Raw genomic sequence first — 15,374 nt, forward strand, 5'->3', positions numbered from 1 at the left:
GCACGAATATCAAACTGAATCACGAAGAGATCGAAAGAATTTCGGTCGTCAAAAATGGGAACGAGACAGTCGTCGAACGAATCGAACGGCGTCGAAACGCTGACGCCGTCGTCGTCGCCGCCGTCTCTCCATCGCCTATCAGCTTCATCGTCTCGAACTCAAACGGCGTCCCCATCTGACGTCCATCGTCTCCTCTTCGCCCACGCACTCCCGAGCGGCTCGTCGTCGCCGTCGTCGCGTCACCGATACACGATGTCGGCGGGACGCCGTCGCGCCGTCCCGTCGGCGTCGAGTCGCAGCCGTTCGCTCTTCGCCGCCACTGTTTACATGGGCAGCGCCGATTCGGGCATCGGCGGAAGTCTCGACGCGGCGGCGGCGGCGGGGGGCGTCGATCGTCGAATGCGTCCCTTCTCGTTCGGACCAGCGTCGCTTCCCAATATGTATCTCGGAGGTGAGGAAACGCGGGTGCGGACGTGTCGGATTAATTTGTGGGGCGCATAGGCTAGCCATTGTTTTCTCTAATGGGAAACTATTTTGTCTTGCCCCAGATGCGAAATGTCCGGTTTGTTCCAAGACTTTTAGCGACGGTGATCAAATGGAGGCCCACCTGGCGTCGTGCTTATCTCGACCGTATATAACGTACAATGGTAAGTGCTAAAAGGGAGGGGGATTGATGTACAAAAAGTCCGTTCTCTCACAACGTATACATGTCTGTGTTTCGAAGAAGGGACTACCGTGCTGAGATTTTAATTCTATTTTTTTTAGAGGATTCGCCTTTGACAGATCTCGGCGAATGTGTCATCTGTTTTGATGACATGACTGCCGGATGCACGATTGCTCGGTTGCCGTGCTTGTGCGTTTACCACAAAGAGTAAGGAAGAATATTCATGGCACGTATTGGTGGTTGTACTAAATTTTGGAATACAGCTGCATTGACAGGTGGTTCAGGGTCAACAGATCCTGCCCGGAGCATCCTTTATAGTTAGTGTAAAACATAATATTCATGTAGTACATTTTTCAGATCTTTTTGCAGCAATAAATATCGTATTCAAGTCAGTTCAGTACAGTAGTACAGTTATCCGGGACTTGTGATTTTACAATGGCCGAACTCGTGTATTCTACGGCAGTTTCTAAGTCGGATCCACTCGATCGGACGTGCCTCATCGTCGGGCAAGTGCCCCACGTGAAACAAATCAAATTCGAACGCCTGGCAAACGTCCTATCGCCTCGCGTCGACGAGGAGGCGAGCGAAAACGCGACCAGAACCCTCGCACTCGTACAAACGACTCCTCTAGACGTTCCAGATTGCCGTCGACTCGCTCCGCTTCTCGTCAATACCGAGCAACGCGTGCGCGACGTGCCCGCTCTGGCTCAACGGCGCATTCGTCGCCGGCCTGCCGCCGTACGCGACCCGACACAACTCGGACGCGCGTCCGCACGCACTCGCGCGCGCCGTTCAGTCGACGCTCGGCGCCGTCGGCGGCGATCGGGACGAAATTATCGTCGTCGTATGCGAGAAGCGGAACGCGTTCGCCTCCGCGTCCGCCATAGCACGCGTCTACCCGAAATACAGCGCCAAGTCGGGAAAACAAAAGAAAACGAAAACGGTCACGATCGATTTTGTGTTCGTCGGCGAAGGCGACGACGCGCCTTTGAGCGAGGACGAGGCCAAAGTCATGAGTAGCGCGGCCGAAGGCAAGTCGTTTGTAGAAAATTTTTGAAATTAAAAAAAAATTTTTTCGTTAGGAATTCGACTTGCAGCGCAGATGGTCGACACGCCGTGCAATCTCATGCACACCGATATTTTTCTCGATGTACTGAATTTTTATTGAATTTTTGACGTCATGACCTCCGTCTCTCTCTAGCATGTTAGGGCCGTTGGTGATAAGGTTCACATTAAGCCTGTTATCATTCAAGGAGAAGATCTGGTGAAGCATGGATTTGGAGGCGAGATGCGGCACGCTGATATTCCTTCTCTTCTAATTTCTCTACTTGTAGGCATCTACGGGGTGGGAAAGGCCGCAGTTCATGCTCCAGCTTTGGCCATTCTTAGCCACACTCCGAAGGGAGCGACGAAAACGATTGCTTGGGTCGGAAAAGGAATTGTTTATGATACTGGCGGATTGTCTATAAAGGATAAGGTAACGATGGACCGTTACTGTCTTTTTTTGAGCGGCGTTAGTTGGGCGTTTAGCTTCACATGCCAGGCATGAAACGAGATTGCGGGGGAGCTGCAGCCATACTAGGAGCTTTCCAAGCTGCTGTGACTGAGGTATGTACAATAAAGGGTCCTGGGAGGTCTCTACTTGATGCTTTCTCAAGGGGTTTAGCGAGAATCTTCACGCAGTCTTTTGTCTTGCCGAGAATGCAGTTGGTCCCGAGGCGACGAGACCAGATGACATCCACACGTTCTATTCGGGAAAGTACGCGCGCGCGCGCGCGCGGATGATGATAAAGATGCTTTACATTTTATTCTATAGAACAGTGGAGATTAACAATACTGATGCGGAAGGACGTCTCGTGCTGGGAGACGGGGTAGAACGTGCTGACGTACATGTGGAATCATTAGCTAAGTTTCATATCTCTCAGGTTGCATATGCTCGAAAAGATCTAAAGGCAGACATTGTTGTAGATATGGCTACGTTGACTGGAGCCCAGGTAATTAAACTAGGCGATTAAGCAGTATTAATTAATTAATTAATTAATTGACTTCAGGGAATATCTACAGGACGATATCATGCCGGATTGCTGACGAACGATGGTGATTGGGAAACCGCTTGTCAGTATGCAGGCAGAGCGTCTGGCGACCTAGTGGTAAGACCCAAGTTCGTATGCATAGTTTGCTTAGATCTTCCTTCAGTTTCCTTTGCCATACACCCCGGAATTTCACTTCGCCGAGTTTAATAGCTCCGTAGCTGACATGAAGAATTCCGTTGCGGTGAGCGTCGCTTTGTCGCTGCATCCACTCTGAGCGAGCCTATTGCTGCACAGAATCGCTCGAACGCTCAAAGTTCATGTGCTGGCCTTTTTATTAATTCTCATCTGGGTTTTGACTTTCCGGGGACGTGGATTCATCTCGACATAGCCGCACCCGTCTATACGGTAAATTTTGTTTTGTTTTCCAAAGTGACGCTTAATTAAATGTCAACGTAAAGGGAGAACGAGCAACTGGGTACGGAGTGGCACTGCTGATGTGCCTGTTCAGCTCCTACTCAAAGAGTGCCTTGCTTTCTGGTCTAGCGTCGTCGTTTCAGAAGAAGTCTCCTGCAGACGACGATGCTAAGCCGCCACCGTCCAAGAAACGGCGTTCTGGTAAGGCCTAAACGGTAGACTATTGCATCCTAGTGCAGAAGCAAAGCACTTTTGAACTTGGGCATTTTCATTTCAACTGTGCAGAGTTCTGCCCGCAGTCGGTCCTCTGACCCTCACTTGCCTATCGCCGACCCATACTCCTAAAACGTTAGGGCCGTCCTTTGCAATAATTAGTGCAGAAACTTCAGACGGCTACACCGCTTTTTCAACGTAGGTGAGGTACATCATTTTATTGCATCTCGCGCATTTTAGTACTGAAACGTGCACAGTACCGGAAGTTTTTATCGTACCCATTGGTTAGGTAATTTGACGAGAAACGGGTCGAATAGTCTAGCTACGTAGCGTTTTCGTCGGATTGTTTGCGCATCACGTGCAACGCACGTTTGACTTGCCCGCTATAGAACCGGACGTAGCACTTTGATTTTGCTGACCAAGCGTGCTGCCGTAACTGCGTATGCGTTCGCTTTTCGCGTCCAAATAGCGACTCAATGTCTTTAGAAATGCGTTGCTCAATGTCGCGTGACAAGGCGTGTCTGACGCACGTAGCACACATTCTTGGTTGTTTTTTCGCGTTTGAATTGATTTTCAACAAAATTTCGTTTGTTTTTGCTGGGAGAAATGCATTTGCGGCCGATTGACAAAGGTTTTGGTTCAAACGACGCTCCTTTTGATCCTTTTTTGATCGTGAAAAGCTGCAGTCGTACGGCCCCAGTCGCGTATGAGTATAAATAGCCAGCGTTTACAAGTACTAATCAGATGGAGCAGAGCAGAGCTCGTGGCTGGGATAGAAGGGAGATTGGCAACACTCCCCAAGGCTTTTGAGGCATTATGGCCCGGTGGTCGCCTCATTCCTCACTCGATAATATACTAACTTGACAAGGGTGTAACATTGCACGCCTTCCTAGTTCTCGCATCTCTCTCCCAGCTCCTGGGCACCTCTGTCACCGGATAAACCTCCATAGCACCGTCTTCTGCGGGGTTTGTGTCAAGTGTCGATGTTTTTTGATTTTTTAAAAGTTCTCTACGCGAGAAACGATTTTTTTGAGCTCGTGGCGGTCAAACGATGAGTTTCTGAGCTTTTCCCCCGAAGGGGGCCCCTTCGCCCAATCCACGAATATAGAAGTCCTTTACCCAAACCTTCAGACTTTTCATATGCAAAGAACTGCCCTTTAGTTTACCGCCAGACTTAGCAAGTAAAAACTCAGTTTCCCAACACTTTTAAATTACTGCAAGAGAGTGTGCCGTTAGTTACTGCGAAGGCTTAAAAATGGCAAGTGAAGCCTTTTCTATTGATTGTTAAACTAAATCACCTCTATAAAATTTTTCTGGGGGTATTGCTTCCTGCATAGATAGATAGATATAATTATTATATCTATGCTTAAAAATTCTTGGCAGAAGCCTGACTGTAATTGGTAGCTCCATTATTAGGGGTATAGGAACCCAATGACTTCAAATTTCTCTTGTGAATATGGTATGGTTCAAAGTCTGATAATGGTGATGTCGTTGTTCTTGCAATCCCCTTCTCTCTTTCACGCAGGTATATTTGACTTACAGAATTCAAAATATGCTGAAAAAAGCCTGTACAAACGTTGTACCAAGAAAAAAACCTATACCGGGAAGAGCAAGCACGGATGGTAAGTAAATAAGTACCGAACAAGAAGAAAATGAAGAAAACTACAAAACGCACAAGTCAGGGTTTCTTAAGCTCCTGATATTCGCTTGGTCTTGCCGCGGAAGGCGATTGCGGTTTCAACGGCTGATAGAGCGGCGCTTGTGGAGGCTTTGGCTGCCCAAGCGACTGGTATTGTGACTTTGCATTTGAATTTGACTTCGACAGTCGTAGCGGTTCATACGTCGGAGCGGCGGCGGTCGGAGTACCGGGAGTGCTGGGCAGCGGCGGTCGAGGAAGAGATTTCGTACTGTCGTAACGACTCGAATCGGTTCCCTTGTTGGCGAGCACTTCCGAATTGATGTGGACGGTGTCGTGAATTTTCTCGGCGTCGCTCTCCATAAACGTCGAAAAGGTGAAGACTCCTTCGCCGCTGTGGCATCGACTGGACAAAGGAAAAGAAATTCACACCCCAAATCATCATTTCCAACTATACTGATTGTCATAACACCCACCCCGGCCTAAACAACCTGCCCTTACACAAACAAGATCCCCCTTGCTCTCCGTTTACCTGCCAGCTTCGAAACTGAAACGGTCTGAACTGTTTCCATACTTGCGGATGAGATGAAGTGGCCAGCGTTCGACCCGTCTGGCGTTCATGTCCCGCACGATAATGTCACTCGGCGTCACTTCGAGCGTGCAACGTCCTTCGAATCCAATTCGTCGACTCGCTGCACTAGGCAGCATGCTGACCACGAACTTACCTAAACGCAAACATTTCCTGAATGATGATAATTCGATAGTCTATCAAGGCCCGCGGCTTAAAGAATATAACATTAGAACATGCATGACCCTAGAGCAAAGCTAAAACGAGCATCCTATATATAGAGTAATCTCATTGAACTTAGACGGAACACCGCTGGAATGAAGGAAAACGCTCCCTTCCTTTACAGACGCAGTTGCAGAGCCGTTTTACAGAAAGCCCCACAGTGTACGGTCGCATGTACGCATACATACTTAGGTATACGCGCACTGAAAGCCAAGTGGGAAGCCGTGTACTTCCGGGTTCTTCGCCATTTCGAGATCTTACCCGAAAGCGTCTCGACGGTAGAAAACCTGTTCGATTTCCCACCAACCGGACTAACGAAAGGTCTCAGTGCGTCGACCCAATCCTCCGCGTCGGCCATGGAGAGACACTTGAAGACGAGAACTTCGGTGTCGGTGACGACCGTGAACTTTTTCGCGTCGCGCCGATCCTGATAGACGTCCGACATGGACGAGAGAGGATGGAAGCCGAGGAGCTTGTCCTCGTGCATCGCCGATTTCTCGTCTCTGAAATAGTCGAGATTCGCGTCGGTGCCGATGGCCGAGTAGCGTAGGACGTACCACTTGCTTTGGTCCGACTAGAGAGAGGGGGAAGAAAGTTTTGCTACAGTAGCACGAAGTGACAAACACGCCCCCTCCTCTGTAAGGGTGCTCTCGCCGTACCAGACGACGGACGAGACTGAGCATCCTCTGGCCGGCATTCGGCGAGTCGGTGCCCGATCGGCAGAGCGTAAGGTAACCCCGTTTGATAGGCGGTCTGCTCATATTCGCAATCAACAGACGGGCGTTTTGGTTCGTTTACTTCCCGAATGCGTCGGTGCTCGTCTCGGCAGTCTCGGCCCGTCTCGGTCGAAAAAGCGGAATGGCAGGCGGAAAAAGAGTCGTCACACCGTTACGTCACAGACGGCGAGGACTACGGCGAGGTAATCTAGTTATCTTGTTAGAAAATAGCTACGTAGTTAGTCTGTCGTCCTCATTTGGCCTTCCAATCTGTCGGTTCTTCGTAACTGACCTCGGGATCTCCTCTCCTGCCCACAAGCAGAGGTTGATAGGGAGCTTCGACGGCATCCTTCTTCACTGTAGTATACTGACTAACAGCAGCCGTCATTTCCCGTGGTTTCTCATAGTGCTCCAACGCCTGATACTGACTGGTTACAGCAGCGGATTCCATCCTTTTCAGTGGCTCGTAGGAAACAGCCTGTATACACAAAGTGTCTTCTCGGGAAAAAAAAACGACACGTTTAATTATTGAATATTACTTTGTCCTGGTGAAGCGTGGGTGGCACAGCAGATGCTCGATCGGCTAATTCTTTCGAATTGCAGTCGACGTGCTGGTGAATTTTTTTAGCCTCCTTAGCAGACGTTGTAAAGACGAACGTTCCTTTTGTCGACTGGCAACGACTACACACAAGAGATCAAGGATATAGAAAGTACTGTATATCTCGGATCAGAGTCTACCTTGCCGTTGTAAAACTAAACGCCGAACCACGGTGGCTATATTCCCTGATTTCGAACAGAGACCACGTTCCGATGAGCTGCTGAGTTTTGAGCGATTGCAAAGTGATGCACTCTTCGGAAATGTGCAGCGTGCACTTTCCACTGAAACTGAGCGCCGGTGTAGGGCATAGGTTGACCGCGTACTGACCTAACAATATTGAAAGGTCGGAAATGATTTCAACGCGAAGAGCTCGATTATCGGTTACCTATTTTCGATGCCGATTTCTTCCTAGCCGGAACTGCCGGCGGTGTCGGGGAACGAGGGGACTGCGCAACGAACGGTTTTATGGCCTGAACCCACGACTCGCCTTCTCCTCGCGAATGGCACTTGAACGTGTACGCCGTTTGGCCGCAAACGATGCAGAACGTCGTCGCGTCCGCGCCTTCGGTCGTTTGGTAGACATTGCTTATGTGTTGTAAGGGTAAGGAGCTCTTTTCCTTTTCGCCTTTTTGTGCTGAGCTCTTGCTACTGTAGCTGTTTAGATGCGGCGACAATTCGGGTCCTTTCGTCGTTAGTACATACCAGAGCTTCTTTCCGCTCTGTCAACAAAATGATCGACACTCATTAGTCGAGTTGTCTCGCAAGCTTCCTCAGATACACTAGTTTTGCACTCGCGATACGGACTCGGCGTTACAGTCGACTCGCCAATCTCACCAATCGACGCTAGCTCTCGCTCGCGATAAAGGGTCTCCGCTAGAGTCAGTCACGTACAGTCGACTTGCTCTCGCCAATTGAAGCAAGTCGTCTGTCGAGCTTACTATTCTTCTGACGTCTTCGTGTTCTTGGCATTTTTCTGGGTTATAAATGGCATGCAAAGTCAGAAAGCCGTTCATTGGGACTCTCAGCAAGGATCTCTTTATAGTCAACTCACGTGATATGCAGCCCGTTTAATTTAACTATCTATGGTTTTTAGTGCGTGAAAGAGCTTACGATTTTTCGCATCAAGCGGTTTGTTCCACTGCAGTCTGGAGATGCGCAAAAAGTTAAGAACCCGTTCATAACAGCAAGTCAGACTGAGACTCGCTCCGCTGATTGTACCTGCATTTTTATACTCCCGTTGTGTACAGGAAGTCACAGGTCGGTTTCACCTTCAGTCATCCAGCTTGCTGTGACCGTGTGTGACTAAACGTAGGAAACGTAGGAAACAGACCTAGGATTTCCTGTGCCAGTGAGTAGACTCATGCTTGAGGCAACAAAATAACGGTTAGAAGAGTTCTTCTGTTCTATTAATTGAACTGTAGAAAATCTGGGCCGCGCGCCTTGCATGGAACTAGGCTCTGATTCAGGCCAGCGATATTAGGTATTTATTGTGCTATCTAATCTACTCCGCGTTGTGTCGCAGTACCAAGTCAAAATCCGCACACATTCTGATTACGACCTCACTTTTAGTAATTAGCTTTGCTTTTTATCTTCAATTTTTCATACAGCGCCGGCAGCGGCTCGTAGAGCGGCTCATGCAGCGGTTCGTAGAGAGGCTCGCTTTGATGTCGGCAACGTCGAGGCATCAGGGACTTCAGGGGCTTCAGGGGTTCGTAATGAGCATCTGTTGCGTCGTTCCAATGCAAAGGTTCATAGTGAAAAGCATGCTACACAGCAATCATGAATGTTAGCAGTCAATCAAAGTCTGAGTTTACCTTCGAAAGAGGCGGCATCTTTTTGTCATCATTAGGCGTTTCATCATATTCCACCAGACTCGGAGTACTTTGCGATCGCCCAAGCGTCTTTTGCTCTAATCTTTTTAAAATCGCTTCTACGAGATCGTAGATTTTTTGAGCGTCCTTGCCAAATGTTCTAAAGGCGATCTTTTCCTTTGCCGTTTGGCAATGGCTACAACGTGGAAACAGAGAAGTGCTAATAAGACCAGCAGTACATGCAGTACTCCCAACTACCTACCTATTAGCCACAAAACTAAATCCAACAGAACAGCAGCTGTAATTCTCAATGTCGTAAAAAGACCACGATTTGAGCTGCTCGGTTTTGACTGCTCGCAAAGTGACCCCTTCTTCGGAAACGAAGAGCATGCATTTTCCGCTGAAACGAAGAGCTGGAGCAGGGCTTACATTGACCGCGTAATGACCTACGTAGAAACGATTTTAATTAGTTTATTGACAGATTTCAACCGTTGCCCTGATCGATCACCTTCAACTACCGCTTTCTGTCTCACCGGAACAGGCGGAGGGAAAACCGGTTTTGCGATGAGCGGCTTTATAGCCTCAACCCATAATTTGCTGTCTCCCGGCGATTCGCACTTGAATGTGTACACGGTTGTGTTACAGACAATGCAAAAGGTATCTTCGGTCATTTGGTAGACAGTGCCTAAAACCGTCAGGGGTAAGGAGCTCTTTTGTTTTTCGCCCTTTAGCTCTGATTTCCTGCTACTATAGCAGCTAATACGCGGAAATGATGACGATTCGGGCTTTCCAACCGTCAAAACGTACCACCGCTTTTTTTCAGTCTATACAACGCGAGAGAGAAGGTAACAAAGCAACGGGGACTTGCGGAAAGACTCCGGTCTACAGGCCGGTGGCTTACCATTTTCTGCCAGTCTTTCTTGAAACGGTGCTCTTTTCCAGCACCTAAACTATACAAGGTTAGAAAGCCCTCCATATAGCGCCTTTAGCCGGAATGATTTAACCCCGGAGTGATTCCGGGTTCACTGTGTCACGGCCTCTCCCACATTCCTTAGCACTCGTGCCCGGATAGTTTATAAATGATTTAATTACTCCAGTCCGAAAAGCATCCATTAGGCTAATCGCAGGCTGAGCGTACAAGATCAAGTTGCAAACATTTTATTTCGTACACACACAGTACATACATGGTACTCATGCAGAAACCTATTCTAAGTGTCCAGCGTATTTTTCCATTCTTCTTATTGTCCTTTCGTCGCCGTTCTTTCTTCCGGCCCTTCTGCACGTCTTCCTCAATCGTTTTTCTTCTGCCGTCTTTGTCTTCATCGATCGTTTCTTCTATCTTCATGCAGCGCGACCTAAAAATTAACTATTAGTCACTGCCAAATTATCGTTGTACGTACCTTTTGATTTGCGTCCGTATTAGCGTTACCCGAGTTACACCACGGGGAGGTTCGGACGCTTCGTAACTCAAGGCAGCCACCGCAAAGCAATGGCCACCCGTTCCAAAAAGTTTCGGGCGAGTTTTGACCTCATAGGCCACCTCAGCCAGTATCCGCCTGGACGAGTAGTCGGCCCCTAATACCGAGTCCCCCGGCGCGACGATACCTGACCACATTGGTAAGCCGAAGCTAAGAACCAGGGCTTTTGAGGTGGAGAGCGGCTGACTACCGTTTGTAGGAGTCGACAGGAAAGGACGTGCAATGCCCAGATCGAATTCTCCTGAGCCAGATCATCCGCAATCTAATCGTGCCAGTTGGTGAGATAAGTGCCGGCAACCAGACCGCTTGCGACACCCCCTCCGAGCCGTGCCCACTCTGCCTAACGCAGGCCGTGCTCGTTTGGCAACAATAAGACATGTAGGCGATCATTCTGCTCAGTGCGTGAACCGAGGCCGAAGCCCCCCATCGCCCTGCTTAAAGGCTCCGGCACGGGATTAATCCGTGGGCCACGCTGATCCAACGATCCAGACTGCCTTTTGCCGATCTCCCGAGCCAGTCCGTCAAGGATGAGACGCAGATTGCTCCACGCCGCACCCACCCTAGGCCGCAACTGAAGAAGAATCGGTGTGCACTTCGCTTTTGTACCGCGTAGCTCCGCCCAGCGCGCCCATTGGTCCGTTGGGGTCACGTTGGGCTCATCTAGCACTCTGGTTGGTTCCTTCGAATAGGTGCGATTTTTCAATGACGGTTGGACTGTTGATTGCGTCATGATCATGGTCAGCAATTCTATTCTTGACACTGAATGATGCAAGATTTCTCGCCTCAAGTTCAAGATGGCGTACGATCACCTTTCTTCTTCTTCTTCTTCGCAGTTTCGTCTTACGTTTCGCTGTACATTAACGTCAATCGGCTTTTCGCGGACTTGTCGAACGGCCCGGACATCGTGAACAAACACGTGATCGAAGCAGAACGTGGCGCATGGCGTAGACGAAGAAAACGGCCGATTTCGGCAACGACGACGGCGCGGGAGCCAACAACAATGCTAATTACAGAGTAGGTGAGCGTATGGGCGATCGGATGCCCGTTTTTCACGATGAAAAAGGCGATTCGTCCGCTTGGACGTCGCCGATCATTTTCGCTTGGTTTTTTTGCAGCGATTACATCCGAGAAGCGCTTCTCAATCGATAACTCAGGCTGAAGTTCGAAGAAACCGTGTGAATATTAGAACAGGTACGTTTTGGAGCCCCCCTGAATCAATTAGCGCATTTTCTTCGCGAATTTTGACTCGCACGAACCGTTTGACCGCTCGGGGTTGTTATACTAGCGTATTAGAGTCGATCTAGCGCGTTTCGTTGGAAATCCGTGAGGTCACGATTTTTAGCATCCCACACGGTTTTCGGTCGTTGGGTCACCTCTCCGATTTTCGACATCTCCTTATAAAACGGGGGGATTGGTTGCAAGTTTGACTCTGCGGTGCCAAATTGACCTCACGCCTTCAATTTTGGCTAATAATAATTGGGTATTTTTAGTTGGTTGATACTGTATCACCACATGGATTCGTTCCCTTCTCCACAACGTTTCTTCAGTAGGGGAAAAGACGAGGTAACAAAACGGCACGAGTGAATGCCACAGATAATAGAGGAGGAGTCATAGTCTATGCAGTAGACGCATGGTGGAGTCATACCTCTACGATCTACGGCTTTACAGAAACCATGAGCTACAACAGAAACCATGAGCTGTATGTAGCTCATGGTTTTAGGTGAATTTTGGGTCACCTCTCCGATCTGCAACATTCTTGCGTAAAAGATATTTTATTTCTTATCTTTTTGACCTCTCAAGGTCAAATGGACTTCACGCAGCATATTTTGGCTAATATGTGGCATTATTGATACCGGAAGCTCATAATTGAGGTCTCGGTATCTGCACCATAGTTTAGATAGATAGTACAGTACTGTATAGTTAAAAGACCCTACGTACTTTCTGATCTCTCCTTTGTAGACAGGACTGAAGAAGATGAAGATGAAGCTGACAAAGAGGTTGACCGTGGTCCCAACGTCCTCAGCAAGACGGGAGGTCCAAGAGACCCGGGGAATTGTAACCTAATCAATAAGTTGCATTCCCCTAAACTGCTTAGAGGCCTCCGTGGCAAGAGACCATAACTTCTAAACTGCCACCTCTCCTGGGCAAGAGCAGAAAAAAGGCCCAACTCACATGGCATGCATCTCCTGAAGGAGCTATCATATGGTAGTCTCCCCAGGAGAACGATGCCTACATCACAAGTGCTCTCACCGTGCAAGCACACATTAGCTGTGGGGACTGCAGTGTCAGTCTCTCGCCGCATTGCGAAGCGTCAACGCCGAAGGGATGATACCTCCGGCAACAGGGGACGACCTAGGACGCTCGTCCCGCCTATTGCGAAGGAAAGAGAAGATCAGACGATAGAAATTTTAATTTTTTGAGTATTTATTTGAATAAAATTTGCTATAATTTTGTTTACTTCATAAAAAATGCGAAGGAACTGCGTGCAATCGCGTGGGACTCGCAGTACCGAGTCAACGGAACGCGCGCGCGGGCTGGGGAGTTCAACGGGCAATCGCGTGGCACGCGCGCGCGCATCAGTACGAGGAAACGCGAGAGGAGCGTCGGACTCACGCCACAGAGGTAACACAAGACGCGCGCGTTCATGGACGACTCCCCACTCCTGTCTCCATTACCTGGAGATCAAGAGAAAAAAAAGCATGCAACTGCCATGCACTATTCAAAACGATCAAAACATGCAAAGGTCTTTTTCTCGTATTCTTTCTTCTTCTTCCTTCATTTCACCTGCAATAGAGTGTCAGTGAAAAATGACACAATGACTGAAAACACTTACCTTATTGACGCTTTCAGCCTAATTTGAATTCTTATAGGAATTGTACTCTAAAAAGAAAAACAAATTAATAAAGTCATAAATAAAATGAAAACCTGCAAAAAAACGTGAATAAAAAATCTGCAAAACCTGTGAAAAACAAAAACCTGCAAAATAAAAGAAAAACCTGTGGAGAAAATAAAAAACCTACTAAACTACCCTGAAAAGGAAAAGCAGGCAAGTGATAGAAAACCTAGATTACCTTATAAATCCATTGACCTAAAATATGCCTATATTCTAATCAACCTAAATTACCTAAAAATCCATTGAAAAATGGTCTAAAGCACGTGGCGGCTGCTAGCTAAGCATGAAAGGGGGAAGGAGCTACAAGCCTACTACATAAACCGCCCTACCCTACTAGCAGCCACCAACTAACTCTTAGTGCAAAGGGAGAGGACCCATGCAAACTAACGTAGTCGCCGTGGTGATGCAAACCGAGCACGTAAGGAAGAGACTGCCATTACATAACGCCTAAATGTTGTCCCGCTACACTCCCTGCAACGTACACAATTGGGCTTCATGCGCTGCAACGACCACCAGCCCTCACTCGCGAACCCCAACCCGCCCTCGATTAGACTTCTGGAAACCAAACCTAATGATTAGACTGTTGGAAATTTTCTATGCCCACGAGCGCGGGCAGTGGCATCGCAGGCAGTCCGCGCCGTATACGTCACAGAAAGCCCCGCCCCTTAGGTGCACGCCTACACCACTGGGGGCCCCAATTAAGGGTTGCGAACCTGTTCGTCGTGTTGGCCTCGTGGCATTCTTTTGCTCTCTTTCGTCGCCAAACTAGAGAAAAAGAAGAAGGAAATGAAACGAATCGAATTGCGAGTGCACGCGATGAGGGATCGCCTAAAGGCGAGGGGATTACGCGCGTCGTCACGTCCGCGTCACGTCACCGCGCGTCGCGAAAAACGCCGTCGGAGAGTAGAAACAGCCACACGCGGATCGCTTCGACGCTCTTCGCCGTTCTACCAGGGATATATCCCTGGTTCTACGCGCCGCGAGACGGACACGATAACGCGCCGCGCGCGGACGAAGCTAGCAAACGTACGCTGTTCAGTGCTCTTACCAATTGGCCTTTAGGAATCGGAGCTGCACGAGCCTCGCAGCAGCAAAGAAGTCGCTGAGATGAGCGTGCGAGAGGCGAGAGTGTGTGGTCCTCTGTGTTCACCGAAGACAAAGAGACACTTTTTAGACTAACCCGGACACTAAGGCGACCAATAGCGAAGAGCGCATGTGCTCACGTGAAAAACGAGCAGATTAAATAGAGTTCATATCACGTGTTAGGTTTACACTCAAATTTAAATGAGCAATCCACTCGATAGCTGGAAGTGCACATGACACAAATCGTGGTTAGTATGGCAGATACAAAACCATAAACAACCCTGCGCTTCAAGTTGCTAACGACAGATCACCATCCGCCGTATTTACCGTTTGCCGTGCTATTCGTTTTCGCAACCAAACGACAGTTATCACAATACCAAATATTAGAATTAGAGCGGCAGCTGGAATTCCGACAAGAACAAGAGTCGACGTATTCATGCCACCTTCTGGACACAAAGGAAATTAAAACAGTGTAAAGAGGATCAATTGAGGACAGCGATATTACGTGTACTGTATTGTTCTTAGAGCTATGGTCTACTCCGCGTTGTACCGCAGTCTCGAGTCAAAGTCCGCACATTAATTAGCTAAATAACTGTACTTTTTATCCTCACTTTTCATACGGCTCGGGCTCGGGCAGCGGCTCGGGCAGCGGCTCGGGCAGCGGCTCGGGCAGCGGCTCGTAGAGCGGCTCGTAGAGCGGCTCGTAGAGCGGCTCGTAGAGCGGCTCGTCGTGCATCGGTTCGTAGAGCGGCTCGTGCATTGTCATCGGTTCGTAGAGCGGCTCGTGCATTGGCATCGGTTCGTAGAGCAGCGGCTCGCTTTGATGTCGGTGACGTCGTCGAAGCGTTGGGGATTCGTAATGATCATCCGTTGTGCCGTTCCTTTGCAGTGGCTCATAGTGAAAAGTAGGCTACACACGAATTTAGCAGACGAACAAGTCCGAGGCTGAGTTAATTTACCTTTGGAAGAGTCGCCATCTTTTTGTTATCATTAGGCAGTTCTTCGCAATTCGCCAGACTCGGAGTACTTTGCGAGAGCACAAGCG

General features: G+C 48.8%; 4 protein-coding genes and 4 long non-coding RNA genes across 13 annotated transcripts; 4 read left to right on the forward strand and 4 right to left on the reverse strand.

The window, feature by feature from the left end:
• The first annotated feature begins 9 nt into the window (after nucleotides 1–9).
• On the forward strand, nucleotides 10–1,056 carry LOC136185495 (E3 ubiquitin-protein ligase znrf2-like). Its single transcript, XM_065972655.1, has 4 exons — nucleotides 10–451; nucleotides 549–647; nucleotides 766–871; nucleotides 928–1,056. The coding sequence occupies exons 1-4, from the start codon at nucleotides 55–57 to the stop codon at nucleotides 980–982; spliced, it is 657 nt and encodes a 218-aa protein (XP_065828727.1). The 5' UTR covers nucleotides 10–54; the 3' UTR covers nucleotides 983–1,056.
• Nucleotides 1,057–1,093: 37 nt separating this feature from the next.
• On the forward strand, nucleotides 1,094–3,388 carry LOC136184191 (probable aminopeptidase NPEPL1). Its single transcript, XM_065971039.1, has 13 exons — nucleotides 1,094–1,243; nucleotides 1,296–1,695; nucleotides 1,747–1,814; nucleotides 1,866–1,947; nucleotides 1,999–2,141; nucleotides 2,195–2,272; nucleotides 2,323–2,423; nucleotides 2,481–2,535; nucleotides 2,590–2,658; nucleotides 2,716–2,814; nucleotides 2,861–2,938; nucleotides 2,992–3,102; nucleotides 3,156–3,388. Exons 1-13 carry the CDS (start codon nucleotides 1,100–1,102, stop codon nucleotides 3,321–3,323), a joined length of 1,596 nt encoding a protein of 531 aa, XP_065827111.1. The 5' UTR covers nucleotides 1,094–1,099; the 3' UTR covers nucleotides 3,324–3,388.
• A 1,450-nt stretch (nucleotides 3,389–4,838) lies between these two features.
• LOC136184192 (docking protein 4-like) lies at nucleotides 4,839–8,234 on the reverse strand. Of its 3 annotated transcripts, none has more exons than XM_065971041.1 (8): nucleotides 8,175–8,234; nucleotides 7,450–7,783; nucleotides 7,205–7,391; nucleotides 7,006–7,147; nucleotides 6,410–6,944; nucleotides 6,012–6,324; nucleotides 5,493–5,685; nucleotides 4,839–5,366 (listed from the first exon to the last, which is right to left on the reverse strand). In XM_065971041.1, exons 5-8 carry the CDS (start codon nucleotides 6,509–6,511, stop codon nucleotides 5,003–5,005), a joined length of 972 nt encoding a protein of 323 aa, XP_065827113.1. In that variant the 5' UTR covers nucleotides 6,512–6,944; nucleotides 7,006–7,147; nucleotides 7,205–7,391; nucleotides 7,450–7,783; nucleotides 8,175–8,234; the 3' UTR covers nucleotides 4,839–5,002. The 3 variants fall into 3 exon arrangements, with proteins under 3 accessions (XP_065827113.1, XP_065827112.1, XP_065827114.1); XM_065971040.1 differs by lacking the exon at nucleotides 8,175–8,234 and adding an exon at nucleotides 8,003–8,121; XM_065971042.1 differs by lacking the exons at nucleotides 4,839–5,366; nucleotides 5,493–5,685; nucleotides 6,012–6,324 and having other exon boundaries at nucleotides 6,661–6,944; nucleotides 8,003–8,191.
• Nucleotides 6,549–8,568, forward strand: LOC136184194 (uncharacterized). 2 transcript variants are annotated; one of them, XR_010669317.1, is made up of 4 exons: nucleotides 6,549–7,407; nucleotides 7,477–7,665; nucleotides 7,719–8,251; nucleotides 8,312–8,568. It is a non-coding gene; the product is annotated as an uncharacterized lncRNA (long non-coding RNA). The 2 variants fall into 2 exon arrangements; XR_010669316.1 differs by having other exon boundaries at nucleotides 6,551–7,665.
• On the reverse strand, nucleotides 8,526–9,913 carry LOC136184193 (uncharacterized). Its single transcript, XM_065971043.1, has 5 exons — nucleotides 9,777–9,913; nucleotides 9,384–9,699; nucleotides 9,138–9,321; nucleotides 8,879–9,071; nucleotides 8,526–8,830 (listed from the first exon to the last, which is right to left on the reverse strand). The coding sequence occupies exons 1-5, from the start codon at nucleotides 9,849–9,851 to the stop codon at nucleotides 8,630–8,632; spliced, it is 969 nt and encodes a 322-aa protein (XP_065827115.1). The 5' UTR covers nucleotides 9,852–9,913; the 3' UTR covers nucleotides 8,526–8,629.
• Nucleotides 9,914–10,017: 104 nt separating this feature from the next.
• LOC136184670 (uncharacterized) lies at nucleotides 10,018–10,335 on the reverse strand. Its single transcript, XR_010669406.1, has 2 exons — nucleotides 10,276–10,335; nucleotides 10,018–10,230 (listed from the first exon to the last, which is right to left on the reverse strand). It is a non-coding gene; the product is annotated as an uncharacterized lncRNA (long non-coding RNA).
• Nucleotides 10,336–11,174: 839 nt separating this feature from the next.
• On the forward strand, nucleotides 11,175–12,831 carry LOC136185430 (uncharacterized). Of its 3 annotated transcripts, none has more exons than XR_010669530.1 (3): nucleotides 11,175–11,787; nucleotides 11,844–11,916; nucleotides 12,313–12,831. It is a non-coding gene; the product is annotated as an uncharacterized lncRNA (long non-coding RNA). The 3 variants fall into 3 exon arrangements; XR_010669531.1 differs by having other exon boundaries at nucleotides 11,175–11,367; nucleotides 11,469–11,916; XR_010669529.1 differs by having other exon boundaries at nucleotides 11,176–11,544.
• Nucleotides 12,770–14,407, reverse strand: LOC136185431 (uncharacterized). The gene is made up of 3 exons (XR_010669532.1): nucleotides 14,295–14,407; nucleotides 13,187–14,011; nucleotides 12,770–13,137 (listed from the first exon to the last, which is right to left on the reverse strand). It is a non-coding gene; the product is annotated as an uncharacterized lncRNA (long non-coding RNA).
• Nucleotides 14,408–15,374: the final 967 nt, after the last annotated feature.

Source organism: Oscarella lobularis, chromosome 3 (genome assembly GCF_947507565.1).
Source record: "Oscarella lobularis chromosome 3, ooOscLobu1.1, whole genome shotgun sequence".
Taxonomy (NCBI): Eukaryota; Metazoa; Porifera; class Homoscleromorpha; order Homosclerophorida; family Oscarellidae; genus Oscarella; species Oscarella lobularis.